At 37.2% G+C, this 19,217-nt stretch overlaps 1 protein-coding gene across 1 annotated transcript in view; it reads right to left on the bottom strand.

The window, feature by feature from the left end:
- Positions 1–19,217, bottom strand: part of DMD (dystrophin) — a 1,000,055-nt gene that overhangs the window by 120,936 nt on the left and 859,902 nt on the right. The window contains 1 exon segment of the mRNA XM_031557153.1: positions 1,591–1,669. Coding sequence (XP_031413013.1) covers positions 1,591–1,669 — 79 coding nt within the window.

The raw sequence follows: 19,217 nt of genomic DNA, 5'->3' as shown, positions 1-19,217 counted from the left end.
TAATTTATCTGTTTCCAAGGCCAGAATGCTTTCCCTGGCTCCACTTCCTAAAGTGATCCTCAAGTGGCAACAAGTGACCAGAGTGATTTTCATTGTCTGCTGGCTCTGGTTACTGCACTTTTGAATTCATCTGCATTATCAGCAAAGTGGTATCTGTCATGCAAGTTGCCGAGCTGCACTCAGCAGTGGCACAGAGAACAATACTGCGATGTTCAGTATGATAATATAGTTCGGATCATTCTATTCTCTTGCAAATTGCAACATATGCTTGGTTAATGTACACCACATTTTTCATTTCTGAGGAATATTCTTTCCTGAGGAGCAAACTGTATGTCAAGAAAAAGGCATCTCTTTACATATTGCATTCATGTCATACACTCATAACTCTCACACATTCCATCCTGGCAAATCTGACTTGCAGTTATGCACACTGGGCAAATTACTAATTACCAGAGATTAAAAATTAATAAAAACAAAATTTGAAAAAATAAATTAAAGAAATTGGTCTTCTTTCTTTCCAGACCCATCATCTGATTAAAAAAAAAAGGAAAAAGGATGCAAGGCTGAACCACTGTACTTTTATGGCACAAGATAGACTCTTTTTTAGAACTTGCCATTCACCACCCTGTCACTGTCTCTTTTTCTCCATTGCCTTTCTCACTCTGGCTGGTGGAAACATGTTTAACCAATTAAAATTACAATGCAGTATCAGCTGTAGAAAAGTTTGTCCTCTTCCCCATTGTGAATGTAACTGTACAATAATAGCAACATTCAATTTTGATGTCTCGATAGCTTGTCTCTCTGCATGGAGGAAACCATTATCCCGTGACTGTGTTCTGTTCTGCTGATATAATCTCTTAAATAAAGTTTCACTGTTTACTTTCTTTAATTGAAGTACAATAGAAAAGACATGGTCTTTGAAAAGCTTCATATTAGTTGCTGCCTTAGAGCTTTGAAGGTGTTTCAAGTTGCCTTTCAGCATACTTCAAAACATCCTTGATGAAAGAGTGCAAATGGAGGTGGAGTGGGAATGTTACTGGCAAAACTAATGGCACTTATATTTTATGCAGAGTTATAAATGTTTACTTAACTGCAAACCTTCTGCCAACTTTCTCACTATGGTTTTGATCCTCTTACTACTCCGGTAAGTGATAAAATCCTACTAAGCCCATAGATAAAGTATTTTTCTTGCCTGCCTTATTTTGTCCCTTTTTGGAGCTGAATACTACTGAACCTGAACAGATAAAGCAAATTTGATTATTATTCTCTCTCTCTCTCTCTTTTTTTCTTTTTTTTTTAATCCTTTCTGGGTTACAATTTCATTTATTTCATTTTTCATTATTTCATTAGTCCAAAAGGGGAATCTTCAACAACGAAGAACAGCTTGGCAATGACAAATACATGGGCAAATAGACCTAATACTGGCAGTCATTTTCCTTTTACTGTGGACTATGTGAATTTATTTAAAGCAATAAAAAAGAAAAACATTTTAATATGGTCTAGAATAGAAACTCAGAGCAACCATAGTTGGCATACAACTACAATTAATTGAGTGTGCAAGCTGAGCAAGAAAAATGGAAAATTACTCACTGGTAAGAAAATGCTGGGAAGTAGGGCCAAAATCCCTGTGAGCTTCATGCAGTTGCCTGATGCGCTCATCAATGGCCACCTGTGAAGAGAAGAGGAAAAAAAAAAAAACCATGACTTTCTGCAAAAAAGTAACAAGTAGCAATTATAGTCAGATACTACTTTTTTCATTAGAGAACACTCTGTTAAAATTAAGAAGGCTCCTGCAACAATCAGGGATTAACTGGGATTTAATGTGTCTTTTTCAAAAGAAAGGAGGTTCAAAAGAGGTTTTCTCCCCCTAACTTAAATAGATGCTGGAACAAGTTAAAAATGAACAGGCTGATAAATAAAGGTACAGCAAATTTGCCTGACTGTATGCACTTGCAAAGATTATGATCGTTGACTGCCATTACTGAAGTCAGAAACATTTCTCAATGTTAATACTTCTACTGAACCTAGTGCACAAGTATTTTTTGAGAGTATATGTTACAAATCAGCATGTGAAAAGTAATCTATTTTAATGTGGACACAGTAACCATATTTTAGAACAATGTTGAATTGAGGGTTGTCAAATCACATCTGGGTGCAAACATTTATCTATTTTTATTTTATTTCATTTTATTTTTTATCACCTTGATCCTTTCTTCCTTGGAAGATATTCTTTCAAGAAAATGTTATCCCTAGTGTTTAGAGTTGGGTCGCTGGACTGCGTAGAAACAGATACTCTACTTTTAAGATTGCTTTAATCTTTACAGTGCAGTTAAACATGAAGCAGATGGCCAAGAGCATGCAGTTGCTGTAAGATTCTATAATATACCAATGACATCTACCAGAGGCATTACAGACTACATGCTAAAAGGACACTATCAATTAAATTAGGTCAAGATATGGGATTAGGTAAATCAAGAAAAAATATTCAAAATTAATGACATAAAATTTCAGAAGTGTTTTAAATAAAGTAACTAGTAGGGGGCACATTCACCTAAACACTGCCTGTGAGCAAATGTTTTACCAACATCAGCAAAGCAGCAGGAGAAGGTGACTGGTCTTGGGTTTTTATTATTTATTATTATTATTATTTTTTTATTTTTATTGTCCTGATTGTGAGATGTATTATCAGGAAACAAAGGGTACGCTTGACTAAAAAGCTATCCACATTTTAAACTTGCAGTAATTTTTTGGTTGGTGGAGGCAGGAACAATTCTACAATAACTAGTTATGATCCCATTAGAAGGAAAAAATAATGACAGAAGTGACTTATTATTTTATATGAAAGCGTTTGTTTACCAAATAACTCCCACATATTCTTTCTGTAGACACAACAGAAATTTAACAGTAAGACTTCTTTTTTCTTCAGTTTCAAAACTAACACTATGACCAAAAAATCCTCCTCCTTCCTTAAGCTACTTTTTTGGTTGCTTTTCCTGCTTTCTCCACTTCCATATCTCCTTTCCTTCTCTGGCTAAATATGCACAGAATCAGTTTGGGTTTTTTTGGTGTGTCTACCAGCACCTCCATCCATAGCTCAACTACAAGTGTATTACTTTGTCTTCTGTTCTTACAGGCCACTGGTACTTATTTCTCCTGTGTTCCTGAATGCAGAATTGTTCAAAGTGAAATATTTGTATTTCAGGGTGGGCACATGCAAGCTAAGTCCTCTGCCTTTTCTTTTCAATACTGACAATTGCTAGCTAGAGAAAAGTAAGCCTAGGAAAAGGTTGAACTCTGGATAACTTCTGAAATAGTTAGGGTGACAACAACTCAAGCCTAGAGTAAATTGCATGGGCAGATGTTCCGTGAAGCAGTGCTTCATCACTTAGTGTTGTACCATGACTGGTACTGGTATGGATGGTAGCTGTCTTTGGGCTTCAGTCCACATTGAATTCATCATGTAGATACAAAAAAGGGAAGTCTGCACAAAGATAGACAACAGTGATAAGGATTGCTTCTGGCAATTTCATTAGCTTACTACAAAACCATAAACTAATATGAAATAATATTTAATCCAGAAATGCCCTTGCAATACTAGGAAGACCAGGAAGAAAATCTTCAATATACATGAAACAAAAACATTCAAGTAAAAACAAAACAAACAAACAAACAAAACCCTGAAAAAAAAAGGTAAATGACTTTATATATATTCTTTGGAGACCTCTTAAAAAACCTCACAACTTCCCTATTTTGTTATTAGGTCATTGTTGGTTAATGGAAAGGGACCTTGGTGTACTGATGGACAGTTGGCTGAACATGAGCCAGCAGTGTGACCAGGTGGCCAAGAAGGCCAATGGCATGTATCAGGAATGGTGTGGTGAGCAGATCTAGGGAAGTAATCCTGCCCCTGTACTTAGTGTAAGTGAGGCCTCACCTCGAGTACTGTATTCAGTTTTTGGGCACCTCAGTACAGAAAGGACATTGGGGTGCTAGAGCAGGTCCAAAGAAGGGCAACAAGGCTTGTGAAGGGCTTGGAGAATATGCCCTATGAGGAGAGACTGAAGAAACTGGGGCTGTTTAGGTTGGCAAAGAGGAGGCTGAGGGGAGACCTTATTGATCTATTCAAATATCTGGAAGGTGCTTACAGTGAGAGCGGGGTTGGTCTCTTCTCACTGGTGACAGGTGACAGGAAGAGGGGAAATGGCCTGATGTTGTACCAGGGTAAGTTTAGGTTGGATATCAGGAAAATCTTCTTTACAGAAAGGGTTGTTAAGCAGTGGAATAGGCTCCCCAGGGAGGTGGTTGAGTCACCGTCCTTGGATGTGTTTAAAAACCATTTGGATGTGGTGCTCAGGGATGTGATTTAGCGGGGGGTTGTAAGAGTTAGGGTAGTATGGTTAGGTTGTGGTTGGACTCGATGATCTTTAAGGTCTTTTCCAACCTGAGCAATTCTATGATTCTATGATTCTCTGAGAATTCTCCTTGATTTGAATAATTACTTTCCAATAAATCCAGTAAGATGGAAAAAGTACTTTCTGACATGCAGAATTTCTAAAGAGAATGATCGTTCTATGGATTGCCAGTAGGGAATGGTTTCCTGGATAAGAATGACAACATCCAGTTTGCAATCACAATAGTCTATAAGACCTCTGTGGGATTTGTCACCACTGTTAGTTCACAGTCCATACAATTTCTTTAAGAGTGGCAAAGCCAATAACACTTATCATTACAAAATATCCAGGAGAGATTTGAGTTGCTCAAAATTAATACACCAATGTTTTTCACATCCTATGCATATCTAGCAAAAAAGAAATAAACTAAGCACCTCAGAGTAAACTTTCAAACTGAACAACCTTAGGTGTGAGTCAGGAAGTATCTCTGTCTAGAGGTAACTTTGTTAATAGAGAGATGAATAAAAATTGGAAAATCCTGAATATTCTTTGAGAACAATCACTTCAGAATTCAAAGGTACTCCATTTGGTTACCAAAAAGTATACCAGTTACAGACCTACTATATACAACCTTTTAGGTTCCCAAAGATGGAATCACTGTTGATGTTAGAGCAAAGAATATTATTGAAATTGGTCTCAACAATTTTTACTAAGCTGTAAGTGACAAAATAACAGAATCTGAAGTCACAGTTACTGGAAAAATTGAAGAAACAATAATTACTTAAAATTCCTGAAGACTGGGTACCTCTTGCAATAAAATCAAAGTTGGATTTCGCTTTATGGCTTAAACTCTAATGAGTGGGAGAAACAGAATTGTATCCACTGGTCAGAGAATCACAGAATCATAGAATGGTTTGGGTCTTCATAGCTTTGTCATAATTCTTGAAAAAATGCTTTCACTTCCCATTTAATTATTAAGAAAAAGCAATAGGTAATTCATCAATTTAAATTTTGTCTTAAATTTTCCTAGGAAGCAAATGAAATAAGTTCCATCAATATAAATATATCTAGTAGTCTATGCTGTTCACTGAATCCAATGCAGTCTTCCTTAGAACAAAATGTGCAAAAACTGCAATTTTTTAAACCCATCTGAAACATTCATTTTCCTTACTTTATATGCAAGAAAATATATATAATGTTAATGAACTTTTGAAATACAACACCACATTTCTCAATAGCCAAAGAAAACAAAATCTCTTCTGACTTCAGTAGTCTATTTCTGCTAGTATTAGCTCAGTCAAATTACTATATAAAAAAGGCACTGTTTTAAAGGTACTGTTACCAGTTCATAACATACAAGATGAACTGGATTAGGCTGTCTTTTAGTTATAACTCTCTACACTATTTCTCCACAGATAATGCTACTAAAAAATAAACAGTCACATTTCTAAAAATTCAGCTGTTGCTTTACCTGAATCAACATACGAGAACATAATTTTTAATGACCAAAATCTTTATATCTATCTAATTTTAGCTTAAAAACATTAGGATATTCTGTGATTGAGATACTTGAATTACTGCTTTTCTTCACTAACAATTGTTACTTGAAGAGACATAAATTTCCATTATTTATTTAATCCACAGTTTTCTGTTAAATTTATCTTCTTTCAATCATAACAAATGAAGGAGTCACTGTAGAGCAGTAAACATTATACATGAAGCCAAGTATTGTAATAAAAAAAACCCGCACTGATTTTAAGTGATATTGACATAGAACATAAAAAGCTTCTGCTAAACAAACAAATAAAACATTTTATTTAAAGTCCCTTTCCACAAAGAGAGGAGAATTTAAAAACATCTGATGAAACACATTTTATTTCCCATCATTTGAATGCAGCCATGTGAACTGAATATATAATCAGGTTCAGATAAACAAATGATAATGATAACATAAGCAAGGCTATATAATGTATTTGTTTGGAACAGTTTCTTGGTATGTTATCTAATGTAGGGATCTAATCCTGAAAGCACTTTTTGTAACTAATGGAATCAGAATAAGAATTTGTTGGGTTTAACTTGGGCCAACTACTAAAGTCTCTCATTTTTGTTTTTTTTCCTCTGGGTTTTAATTGAACATTTTTAGTGATATGAAGTGCTATATCGTGTTTATGTCCAGATTATAAAACAAGCCTAGATAAAGAAGAAAAAAGGAAAATTAAATGTTTTGATTCTCAGTGTCTTTTATGTCCTCAAAAAGTATCAGTCACTAAGTATTAAGTAGTGCTGTGTTTTCAGAGCTACTTGGAATGCCATGACAGAGGAAGGAGGCACATATCCTAATACTGTTAATGTTGTGCCTGCAGATAACGAGTGCCCTCTGCAAAGAGCTGTAAAAATGGTCTCTCTCATGTTCTGTGAATCTTATATACCTGGCTGTACAAATTCAGTACTACCACTGCACAGTGCTCAGCCAAAGCCTAGCACTCTACTTTCCCCATAGCTTTGATTTTGAACTGAACAAGTTCAGCAGGGAAAACTACCTCCATGGTACCTCCTGGACAGGTTGTATCTGAATGAACTCTGCAAATGAGTGGCTTGAGTGCTGCATATAAGGAAAGGTGACTGTTAGCTGGCAGTTTATTTGTGCTCAGTATACTTGGCAAATTCTAATTCAGTGAACTTTGCAAGGCACTTATTGAAAAAGCCTTATTTTTTACACAATGAATCTGCAGTGATGAAGGAAGCTGGCGACCAAGTGCTATGAGAAAAGATCAGGCAAATGGAGAATCTTACAAGTGACTAAATGAACACCTCCACCTTCTTTAGCATGGTAACAACCCAGATAGAGACTCTGATTCAGGCACCTGAAGTATCAGCTAGTTCACTTCTCTGTCACAGGCCTCTGTTCAGACCTGCTTCTCTGAATGTCCTTTCGTATGCTTAGAAAACAAATAACACAAAAATACTAAAATGTTAGATATCTGTTAAACACTACTTACGTATCTCCTTCCTGAAATATTCGAAGTCTCCTGCAGTGCTCACTAAGAGATCAACTGCACTTGGCTTTTCTGGTCCTCATACTATGAATGATAGATGTGTGAATGCATTCTTGAACAAATGCCTACAGTTCTGCTCAAATGATACTGTACCACAAGCATCTTTGCTGTAGTATAGCACATTGCAGTCCAACTGCTGCCATACTAGTGAACTAGCTAAAAACATGCATTATACACTCATCTGTTCTTGCTTGAAAATATTACCCTTTCAAAGATCAGTTACTGTAAAAAGATTTAATAATGTTCTCCACGTTCTGATTTTTCCACAGCAATCATGTTTGTAATACATATCTATTTTCCAAGAACACTTGATAAGCAAGGGAATAAAGTGTATTACGGAAATGGGATTTAAATTAACATCCCTTAACTTGCAGTGTGATGTTGTTGCAGGAACTGAAAGGACTGTGGTCTTCTCCTAAAAGACTTCAGAAGAAACAGTGTGAGGAGGAATGAATCAAAACCTGTTCTGTCGGTAGAGTGATTGTTTATAAGCGTTCATGTAAAAAACAATTCTACATGTGGCACCAGTGAGAGCACTACCTGAAAAGTCAATATGCAGTATAAAAAATGAAAGTAGCAAATGAAATACTTCATAAATCTATGTACATTGTATGTACAGTACTCTTTAGACTCACCCCAATTGAATTCCTAGAATCATGGAATCATTAGGAAGAGCTCTAAAGCCACCTGGTACAACCAACAGCCCATCCCCACCAGGTCCACTGACCATGTCCCTCAGTATCTACACAATTCTGAAACTTCTCTAGGGACAGTGACTCTACCACCTCCTTGGGCAGCCTGTGCCACCACTCCTTCTGAGGAGAAAGAAGATGAATCTCTTTTAAGTACCTTAATTTTCAATCCTAAGATTTTTTTTTTTTCTTCCTGTGTTTTCTCTGCATAATTAGTTACATTTGCAGTTCTGAAGCTGACTTATATTCTTTCTAGGAAAAAAAAAAGATCTTTTTATCTCTGATGCTCCTGGAAAAGAACAGCAGCTTCTTACTACGCCTATTTCTAAGCCAAATCATGCTATCAAAGTGTCTCCATTTCACTTCATATACTACCATGTGCTATTTTGATAAGGGGTTATTAATAACATAATAAAGAAAATGTTCAGTTCTCCCTCTTCCTGATTCATCATTGCCAGGTCTACTAGCATGCTAGCCAAGCACTACAATCCCAACATAAAACGCAGGAAAAAAATACTTTTTTCCCCCTGAATGTTCTCACTTCTGAATACAATATATATCAAATATAAGCCAATTTTAGAATATCTTTTAATCCACCAAGAACACAGCTTAAAATGGGAAGGGGAGAATGGATTTAATTAAGTTCTGTGTTGTCAAATTACTTCATTTTCTAGTTTTAGACCAGCGATAGCAGAGTGGAGGGGTCAGGCAGGTCTCACCTATTCAACTCAATGGAGACTTTTACCTTGGAGTTTAACTTCTTTAAATTATTGCTCATTTGAAGCACAGCACAGCATAATCTCTTCTGAGGTCAGAGTGTTGTCCTTTCTGTAAGGGTACTTACGGGTGCATACAGCATAATATATAGACACCAATTCTACAATTAGGCTGCCCCAACTGCTGGCAGGTTATATGAAGGTGAAGTAGTAATTTTTACGGCTTATTAACATGACAAAGTAGAATTTAAATTAATATTTAACAAAATACAACCTATAAAGAGTGAAGACAACTGTTAAGAAAAAGATGGCTGAATATGCTCAGGCTTCTGAAGAGAAATGGCAAGGGAAGAAGGAAGAGAGCAGAAGCTGATCATCTATACAGCTGTATTTAGTGCAGCAGCAAAATGACCCAGACTGTTTTTTAAAATTTGCTTCACCAAAGGCTGTTCTCATGAAAAGCAAAGGACAATTTCCTGTATTTAATACGCATGCATCAATACAATACTTATTAAAATAACACTCCTTTAATTCCCTCACCGCACTCATAGCATTTCCAAAGGCTCTTGACCTTGACTCCAATCACATCCAATCTGACTGCATATCAAAGGAAACCGGCTTCTACAAGACCCTCTTTAATGTTACACAGCAATTCTCCTCCCAGTAGCTGAAAAGCCTCTTTCTTTTCTCTCCATGACTCAGAGCTGCCAAACCAGTATGTTCATTACAAATCAATAAAGTAGATCTGATCTACTGTACTTTCAGTAGCTGCTCAATTCAGCTTCTCGCTGCTCCTTTATATATTAGTAGATAAGGATGGATTTAAATAAGGACACTTTGCGCTGTTCCTGAAGAACAGTCAGGGAAAAGGCACTTGGTAGGCATTGTTCTTAACTGGCTGAACTTCAAGCTTAAGACTTGATCTTGACTGAGTCTAAGGCACAAGAAAGAACTATTTTCCTGGTGAAAAGTTCAGTAGTCTGAAACATTCGGAGTTTAAAAATAGCATTATATGTGCATATTTTCCACGTGAAAGCAGAAAAAATGATAAACATTTTGTAATCTACGTGATTTACATTTGTTACAAAGACTACATGCCAATGCCAACATCTCCAGGTCATTGTGGGACAGTATGCTTCATCAGACGAAAATGTGACTGACTTTATGCAATTCTCCTTTCAGAAAAATAAATAATAATAAAAAAAATAAAAAAAAATACTAGCATGATATTTGTATTGCATCTTGCCTGATTTTTTTAATCCACAAATGAAACAAGGGAGTAAAATGTAATAAAAATTCATGAAACATCTTAAAGCCCTGGGCACAAAACCTTAGAAAAAGGGGTGGGGGGGAAGGAAAAAAGACAACCTGTGGTCTCCTTGAAATAATATGTCTATTGTGAACAAACAGCCATATCTTCTTAGGCATTTGTTTTATAATCCTATTTCAGTGAACTTCAGGCTTCATAAACATCTATGTCTGAGGAAAGTTAAAAATTATTGTCTAAGTAACAAACACATTCACATTTAGAGGAAATAAAACACTTGTAAACACTGTGAAATCTTACGGACAATCATCTTCAGGAAATAGTTTTTCTCTTAAAACGCATAGCTTGTTTTGAATATAAGATATTCTGTTGGAGAGGCCTAGCATTGCACATCACCATTGCTCCTGTAAAAGCCATCACAGATGCTGGTAGGAGTTCTACAAGGAAATTGTCCTTTTTGTTTCTGTATACTACATAAAATGTTTTATGAAACTGACACGATCTGAGGATGAACCCAGCCTTTTAAAATTACAAGAAATTGCTGTGTAGTTCTCAATTCTTCAGCACTTTATTGGTAAAACTTCACAATTCTTGACTTTCCAGTCCCATTATTTCTTTTTTGTCATTGCCTTTCGTATGTAATTTAATCAGTCTTCTGAGCTATTTTATACCAAATTCCTTGCACAATATTATAGTAGATAAAGAAAATAACTTTACTTGGGAACTATTTCACTGCACCACCTACAATGTTTTGATTCAAAAATTGTATCAGCTTAATGTATACAAACACCCATTGATATCTCATTATAGATTCCACTCTAGGTGGTATATGGCTTTCCTAACCTTTCCATATACACACAGACAGTGTTTGTAAATACCCTTCTGGGTTACCCATTTCTGCTTCCATCTTCTGCATAGGCCAGGGCAAGAGAGGCCATGGGACTGGCAGCACTGGGAGCAATGGCTTGCAGAGTTTGTTACTCTGAAAAGTCTGTGCTGCAGGCATTCCTTTATACCAGCATAACTATGCCTGAGCAACAGGGATTAATATGGAAACAGGTATGAGCTACTGAGAGCAAATACTACTTAAGCTACCACTGCTGCTAAGAAATCTATGTAGTCATAATGTGAATTTAGTGATGCAAAACTTGACCAGAAGAGAATTACAAAGAATTTAAGAATTAAAGATGTGTCTTACAAATATATGTATCAAAGCATTGACAGGAGTTGGACTTGATCCTTGTGGTCTCTTCCAACTTGGGATATTGTATAATTCTGTTTTATATTCTCCTTTTATTTTTGAGCTTAGACAAAAGCTCCTTGCTGGCCTTCTGGCACTTCTGCCTGTCTTTCTGCTCCTCAGCCTGAACCACTCGTGAGCTTGGAGAAAGTGATCTTGTAGCATAAATCAACTTTCTTGGACTCCTTTTCCCTTCATTGGACTCTTCCATGCAGATCCCTGAAGATACCAAAATCTACTTTTCTGTAATTCCGGGGATCTGGTCTTGCTTTTATCCCTCCTCTCTCCTCTTAAGATCTTAACTCAATCATCTCTTGGTTGCTTTCTTTGACCTTCCTCTTCCCAATAAGTCCTTCCTTGTTTGTGAGTATGAGGTCCAGTAGACCACCTGTCAAACAATTATATCTGGAAAGCTATTGAGGTGGTTTCCCATAGGGCCCCTGACCTGTGAGTGTGAGGCTATTTCTAGCTTTCTATAAAGGCCTCGTTCACTATTTCTTCCTGGTCAGAAAGATGGGCAGGTGCAGCACCCACTGCGATGCCACCCATACTGCTCTGCCCTTAAATCCTTACCTGTAAGCTCTCAGTTGGCACATCATCCATCCCCAGGCACAAGAACGTTCTAACTACCCTCCAACTCCTTGTTTTCCCACCCTGTACTTCCCACAGAACCTGCACCCCACTATTGCAGCTCTCCAGTCCTGGATACAATTCCAACAAGTCTCCACAATCCCAACAAGATTATAGCTCTGCAATCTCACACAGATCTCTAATTCGTCACGTTTATTCCCCATAACATGTACAGTATTGTGAAGAGTACAGGCACTTCAAAGAGGCACACCAGCATGCTGATTTCCCAGAAAAAAAGTCTGGTTATTTTCACATAATTGTGTCTTGGAGGCAGTGCCTGGTTTTCAAGCCAGTGCTTGAGGTAACCCAGATCAAGTCTTGTTTTGTTGATCTTGTGTTCCCATTCATACACATCACCACAGGACCTTTCTTTGTCAGCCCTGTCCATCACTCTCTCACAGGCCTGCTGGTAACATTCTCCCACACTGTTCCTTGTTTAAAGCTGTTCTTTATGTATCTTGTCTACAGCTCCATAAAACATACTCCTCAGAGCTAACCGTGCAGATCTACAAGATTCAGTGATTTTTGTCCTGCCTTCGGCATAAAGCTGAAACTCTATATATTCATTTCTGTATTGTAGGGTGGGGAAAGCAATAAGAAGAATATATGTGCTACCCTTAGCCTCTGGAGGATTATTGATCTTAAAATGAATCTAACTTTGATGCAGTTTGACATTTTCAAAGTCAGTGGGAACAAGGGACCTGCCACCAGGGAAAGAATGTCATCTGTAGTAAGTAAAACCATCTAGTTCGGAGCTCATCATGGCATATATTCTTTCTAAGATCAAATCTTACTTTTGAGATGAAGGCATCTGTACAGTACTTTGAAGTGTCTCCACATAAAATTCTTCTTTTTTTTCCTTTTTTTTTTTTTTAACAGTCTTTCTAGCCTTCACTATTACTCAACATTTGTAAGAATTATAGGTAATATACTGTGATCATCTCTAGGCACCATACCCAACTGGAGAGAGCCTAGGGAAATGAACAAGAGTGACAGTGACCCTCAGCAAAGGGCTGAGCGAACAACTGTAGCTAAGACTGATGAAGAGAAGTCTTAAGAAATCAGGAAACAGGAACAAGTCCTCCAGCAAATCAACAGATTATCCAGAAAAATCTGCTCTCCATGTCTAGGGCAGACAGGACAAGATACAATGATCTTAAATTTCATCAATAAGGATTTGTTTGATCAGAAAAACAAAAAGAAAAAAAGAAAAAAGAAAAAAAAGAGGAAGAAGAAATCTAGCAGTAAGAATAATAAAGAACAGGAATAGTGCACCACATGGACATCTTTCTCTCTCGATGTCCTTGGAAACAAGTCAGACAACACATGCTGGGAACGACTTGAGTACAGCTGATTCTGCCTTGAGCACAATTTTGTTATCAAGTTTAGTTTTATTCAAAGGTGTTGCCTGAATATGAAATGATAATTACAGTCCACTATTTCCATACTATGAAATACAGTAATTGCTACTATGCTAGTAGTATCTGATTCAATTTGCTAAAAACTGAACATGAAGTATTAGGGGGGCTATGAATTATAAATTACGATGATATCATAAGAAAGAAATTCCTCCATGTGCTGTGTTATTTGGTTAACTATTCTAAGTAGCACACTACGAAGATATATGCTTTTTGCATTCTGTTGGGAAATTGACAAAATTAGGAGAAACATCTTGGAGGGAATAGAAGGAGAACTCCTTCAAGTACAAATCTCAGCTTTTCACCTCTTCACAACCTACTTTTGCACCAAACTTAGGAGAAATCTTATCTCATAATACCAGTAATTCAGATTTAGGGGAGGGAGGTGAGCTGAGGCATGCCAATTATTCCTTAAACTGAAGATATGTACTATTTCACTCATAAAATTCATTGCATCATAGTCTTTCCAGAATTTTAAAATGCTGTTGGTATATTACACTAATAAGTATCCCCCATCATTTCTGGAAGTCCAAGACAACAATTGTGCTCACCTTTGAAGGCAATGGAAATGCAACTGGTCAGATAGAAACTCAATTCCACCCTTCTTCACTCTCTTAGTCTCACCATTCTACATACATACCAAGACGGTTTCAGCAACTTTAAAGAAAAAGCAAACTGTGAGATACACTACTTTAAAATATCAAAAATAACAAACATGACTGCATGCCTTCTGTATCTGCAGAAACTTGCTATTTTTTCTCTCCCATTTCTACCTCAAATGACTTTCAAGCGGTTCATTCTCTCTTCAGTCATCTTTGTATAAGTAGTATTTTATTTCACAGGAAGTCTTTCTAATTCCACTGACACTATTCATGGAAAAAGTCACAGTTTCACATGAGTAAATGCATCCGGATTGGGATAGAAAACAATAGAAAAGATCAGCTCCAGCAAGAATTCATTACAGAAGATGTGCAGGGAATAGAAAAGCAACTTGCAGCAGGGCAGTCAGGGTGTTAATCTCCAGTGCCTGTTTTGAAGTCATTAACACAGAATTATAGAATCGCAGAATAGAATCATAGAATTGCTTGGGTTGGAAAAGACCTTAAAGAACATCGAGTCCAACCACAACCTAACCGTACTACCCTAACTCTAACAACCCTCCACTAAATCATGTTCCTGAGCACCACATCCAAATGGTTTTTAAACACATCCAGGGATGGTGACTCAACCACCTCCCTGGAGAGCCTATTCCACTGCTTAACAAGCAGTGGAAAGAAGTTTTTTCCTGATATCCAACCTAAACTTACCCTGGCGCAACTTCAGGCCATTTCCCCTCATCCTGTCACCTGTCACCAGTGAGAAGAGGTGCTCTTGATGTAAAATACTGGAAGAGAGTAATAATGTGTCTCCTCAGCCTCCTTTTCCCCAGACTAAACAGCCCCAGTTCCTTCAGTCTCTCCTCATAGGGCATATTCTCCAAGCCCTTCCCTTGTTGCCCTTCTTTGGACCTGCTCAAGCATCCCAATGTCCTTTCTGTACTGAGGTGCCCAAAAACTGAACACAGTACTCGAGCTGAGGCCTCACCTACGCCAAGTACAGAGGCAGGTTTACTTCCCTAGTCCTCTTACCACACCATTCCTGATACAAGCCAGGATGCCACTGGCCTTCTTGGCCACCTGGGCACACTGCTGGCTCACATTCAGCCAACTGTCCATCAGAACACCAAGGTCCCTTTCCATCAGGCAGCTTTCCAGCCACTCCTCCCCAAGTCTGTAGAGTTGCTTTGGGTTGTTGTGACCAAAATGCAGGACCCGACACTTGGCCCTATTGAAACTCATAGAGTTTACGTTGGCCAATTGATGCAGTCTATCCAGGTCCCTTTGTAGTGTCTTCCTACCCTCTGGCAGAACAACATCTTAGATCACTTAAGAAAAAATGCATTACATTTAGATTTCAGTGCACTGTATTATAACACATGTAAATACATGTAACATTATACATTATAACAATGTAAATACATTCTTGTGAAGGTTCTTAAAACTGCATGAAGGAATCTCAGAGGCACAGAAAAGTTCTGCAGTGTTGAATAGATGCTGCCCCAATCCATCCCCTGCATTTTTCCAGTAGAGCTTCTGTTATCTGATGATTCTGTTATCCTTACACTAAATGGGTGCTAAAACATTTTCTAAGAGGAAAAGACTGAAATGTTAATTAGTGCACTGTTACTGCTGTAACATTAGTCTTGTGGAGCTCTATCTATCTGCTTTAACAGAGTTTCTTGATAGATGTGCTTCTTTTAAACATTCTCTCTTTGCTTTTGAGGCATACATGGAAGGTAACATCAGACGTACTATGGTTAGGCCTTTTTAATATACAGCTGTAGAGACAAAAATGAAACCTTGCTGTGGCCTTTTTTATTTTGTTACATTCCATGTTAAAGTAGCTATTTCTCATTGTTATCCATTTTATGGGTTTTTTTTTCTTTTACAAATATTCAAAATTCCTTCTTCTTTTTACACTTCATCCTGCAAATGCTCTTGTTAATGATTTGTAATCTACCCTTGAGGTAAAGCACTGCTTTCTCTTAACAAGATTTGAATGTGTTCTTTTTTTTTTCTTTTATATTTTTTCCCTCTTTCTTATTTTTACTCTCATTAAAGAGCAACAAAAAATCATGTTGCACTGAAAATGCCATTTGTTTCTGAAAGGTCAGGTAATACACATGATCTTTGTGCCATAGGGAATGTATCTTTGGTGACTTAGGGAACAGAATGTCATACAAGGAAAGTTTTATTTTATAGCTACCCCAGAACATGTGCCTGCAATTTCCAATATCAGTTGAATATCACTAATGAAGATTGTTCTTTTATGGCGTTGATTGATCTTCATTGATCTTTTATCAGTTTTATTGCCCCTTTTCCCCAGATTTGTGAATCTCCTCTGCCCTTACAAGCATTAGCTGTGGGAGTAACTGCCCATCTGCAAGTAAGAAGCTCAAAGCTCAGGCCTGCACTTCACACGGTATACTTCAAAAAGAGAGACATCATTCAGTATTGTCTGTACTCAGCACTACTCGTAGCTGATTTTAGCTTTAAACTATTTTCTTTGACCATCTTCAGCTCCTTTCCACTAGCACTGCCCTCTGACAGCTTGGGGATTATCATTCCGTCAGTATTCAAAAGACTTCAATTTTCACTCCTAGCTGCTTCACTCTTCCTGTCTTGTCTACTTAATTTGTGGTCGAGCATCATCATTTTTCTTTATTGTTTCAATTCACACTTCAAAATCCATGTTGCTTCCTACTAATGCAGTGAAAATACATTTTTTCATACATATAGTAGATTTCTCATTTTATTTAATAATGTTTATAAATAGGTGTAGAATTACTCACCTTGAGTATTGGGTTCCACATGTCCTACCAAGCCAAAAAATATACAGGGGAAGACTAACATAGGGAAGCATGGAGTAAGAGGAATATAGGAAAGTGCTTGAAAAGGTGGAAGATAAGACAAAATGTTTCCTGGGAAACATTATGAGACAACAACAAACAATAAAGGATTCTATGTGCCTCAGCAGTTTTATCAATCCCGTATCCCTTATCCTTCATATTTTCTACTCTTCCCTCCCTTTTCCCTTGAGAATTCATGTTACATCAATACTGATAAATCTTTTCACTGCAAATAATCCTTACCCCCAAAACCTCCCCAGATGGATTGTGTATTTGGTTTCCCTTTTAGCTGCACAGTAAAATGGATGAAACCAGTAAGGCGATGTCTGTGGGGACAGTTTAATTACAATGTGATCTATTCACATTGTTGGACTGTTTCATCCATACGCTTACATCTGGCAAGCTCAAGAATGTAATATTCTGTTTCAAGCTGTATTAAAAGTACTTGCTCAATCAATTGCTGACACAACATGAAAAGAAAAGCTTCGTTTCATGAGATTACTGACTGGAAGGATTAAAAAAACTTTTATTTATTGTTCTTGTCCAATGAACCTTTTGAAGATGGCCTCTCACTCTCAATGACTTAGCAGAATGAGCTATGTCCTAGCAGCTGCTTAGGCTTGGGAGCATCCATATGATCAGTGCTTAATGCTCTCTGTTATCTGACACTTCTTTGTATACAACCACAGCTCCTGATTTTGGACAAAAGACTCTTTTTCTCCCTGGGCAAGATGTGCATATAGCACACTGAAAGACAGCAAAATGACTCTTGGCAAATAACAGTTCAAATGGAAACAATTGCTGATAGGATTGATATTACACTGATAGAAGATAACATCAAAACTCCTATAATAGTGTAATATGACTTGTGAAAGGAGTTGTCTGCCCCCTGTAGCTGGTCAAAGACTATGTATTTATGCTTTCTAAGCTGTGAGTTAAATTCAAGTGACATGGAAGCAAAACTTAAGTTATATATGGGCCACACTGCTAAGCCTTAATGATGCAGAACACTTTCTAGTTTAAATCAGAAGACACATTGTCCTATTTCCACACTTTCATCAATTTGAGAATAAAAGGTGTTATACGGTATGTATATATATGAATATGTGTGTATACACACATACACACACCCATATTTGCTGAGAACATAGGATGGTTTATGGTTAAGGTTGAAAGTTACACTGGCACGAATGGTGATAGCATATGCATGAATCCACGAACATCATCACTTCATGTGTACAAAAAAAGCATTACCACATAGTGCACTCAATAAGTGCCATAAATTTTATTCAATTCCATAATATTACCAACAGTTTCCTTCTTTTAACTTTTTTTCTCCTCTTTTGACCGAACTGAAAGCCTTATTTATTACTGTCAAATTGTGAGGATCCCAGAGGAATCAGAACATTTCTGAAAAGCTTTTACTGCTTCACAGCTCAGCCCACCCCACAGATAGATCCTGCCATGGGCAAAGGAGGGTTCTGCTTTCCCAGTGTAATGAAGCCCCAGCTTGCAACCTGCAGGAAGAGGTGATACCAAAGCAGTGGCATTTGGGGTAACTGACTACTGACATTTCACAGAATTCAAACATATTAGTGCAAACCTTAAACAGATCTTTTTTGCATATTGGCTCAAAAATGAATTTAACAAACCCTGGAGCATAAATGTCATAGTAGAGTTCTTAAAAATGCACATATTATCTATCTGCATGGCCTCAAATATGAAAAATACATACCCTTTAACCTCCAGATAAGGTTATAGATATATAACCTTTTATATAGAAAAGGTTAAACTCTAAAAAGTCACATTCTGATCATCATTCTGGTTGTTTATTATTAAAGGCCATAGAAAACCTCTCAGTTTACCACTTCTGCAGTTATCTCTATTTCATCACTATTTTTTTCAGAGGTAAATCATTTAATTCTGTTTCACCTTAGCTTATTAATCAGTTATTTGAGAAGGCAGGCATTTGGGAAATCTAAGAATAGAAGAGGTCTTAGAGAACCAAGACGAGGGAACACAGGGATCCTGAGGTGAAGCATAGCTGACAGAGAGCACAATGCAAGCAAACTATGAAACAAGGAGTAGTGAAAGGAAAGATGCAAAGACAAGATTTCCTACACAGTCTGAAGTTAGCCTCAAAACCTGAACTTGCAGCATCTGTATGTGGGTCCCATAAAATATACTGACAGGCAGCTTAATTGGCAATTACAAAACTTTAATTTACTAAGCCAGAAATCCTTTTTGAATGTCTAGCGTACAAGCTATAGTTATCACAGTGACAAGTTGTCACTTGGCCTTCCAGTTAGGCAAATAAAGGGAGCAAATGAGCTTTCTCTTGAAAAAAAAAAAATATATA

This window comes from Meleagris gallopavo, chromosome 1 (assembly GCF_000146605.3).
Source record: "Meleagris gallopavo isolate NT-WF06-2002-E0010 breed Aviagen turkey brand Nicholas breeding stock chromosome 1, Turkey_5.1, whole genome shotgun sequence".
Classification (NCBI taxonomy): Eukaryota; Metazoa; Chordata; class Aves; order Galliformes; family Phasianidae; genus Meleagris; species Meleagris gallopavo.
The sequence above is the reverse complement of the archived record's forward strand: the minus strand, read 5'-3'. Positions and strand labels throughout refer to the sequence as shown.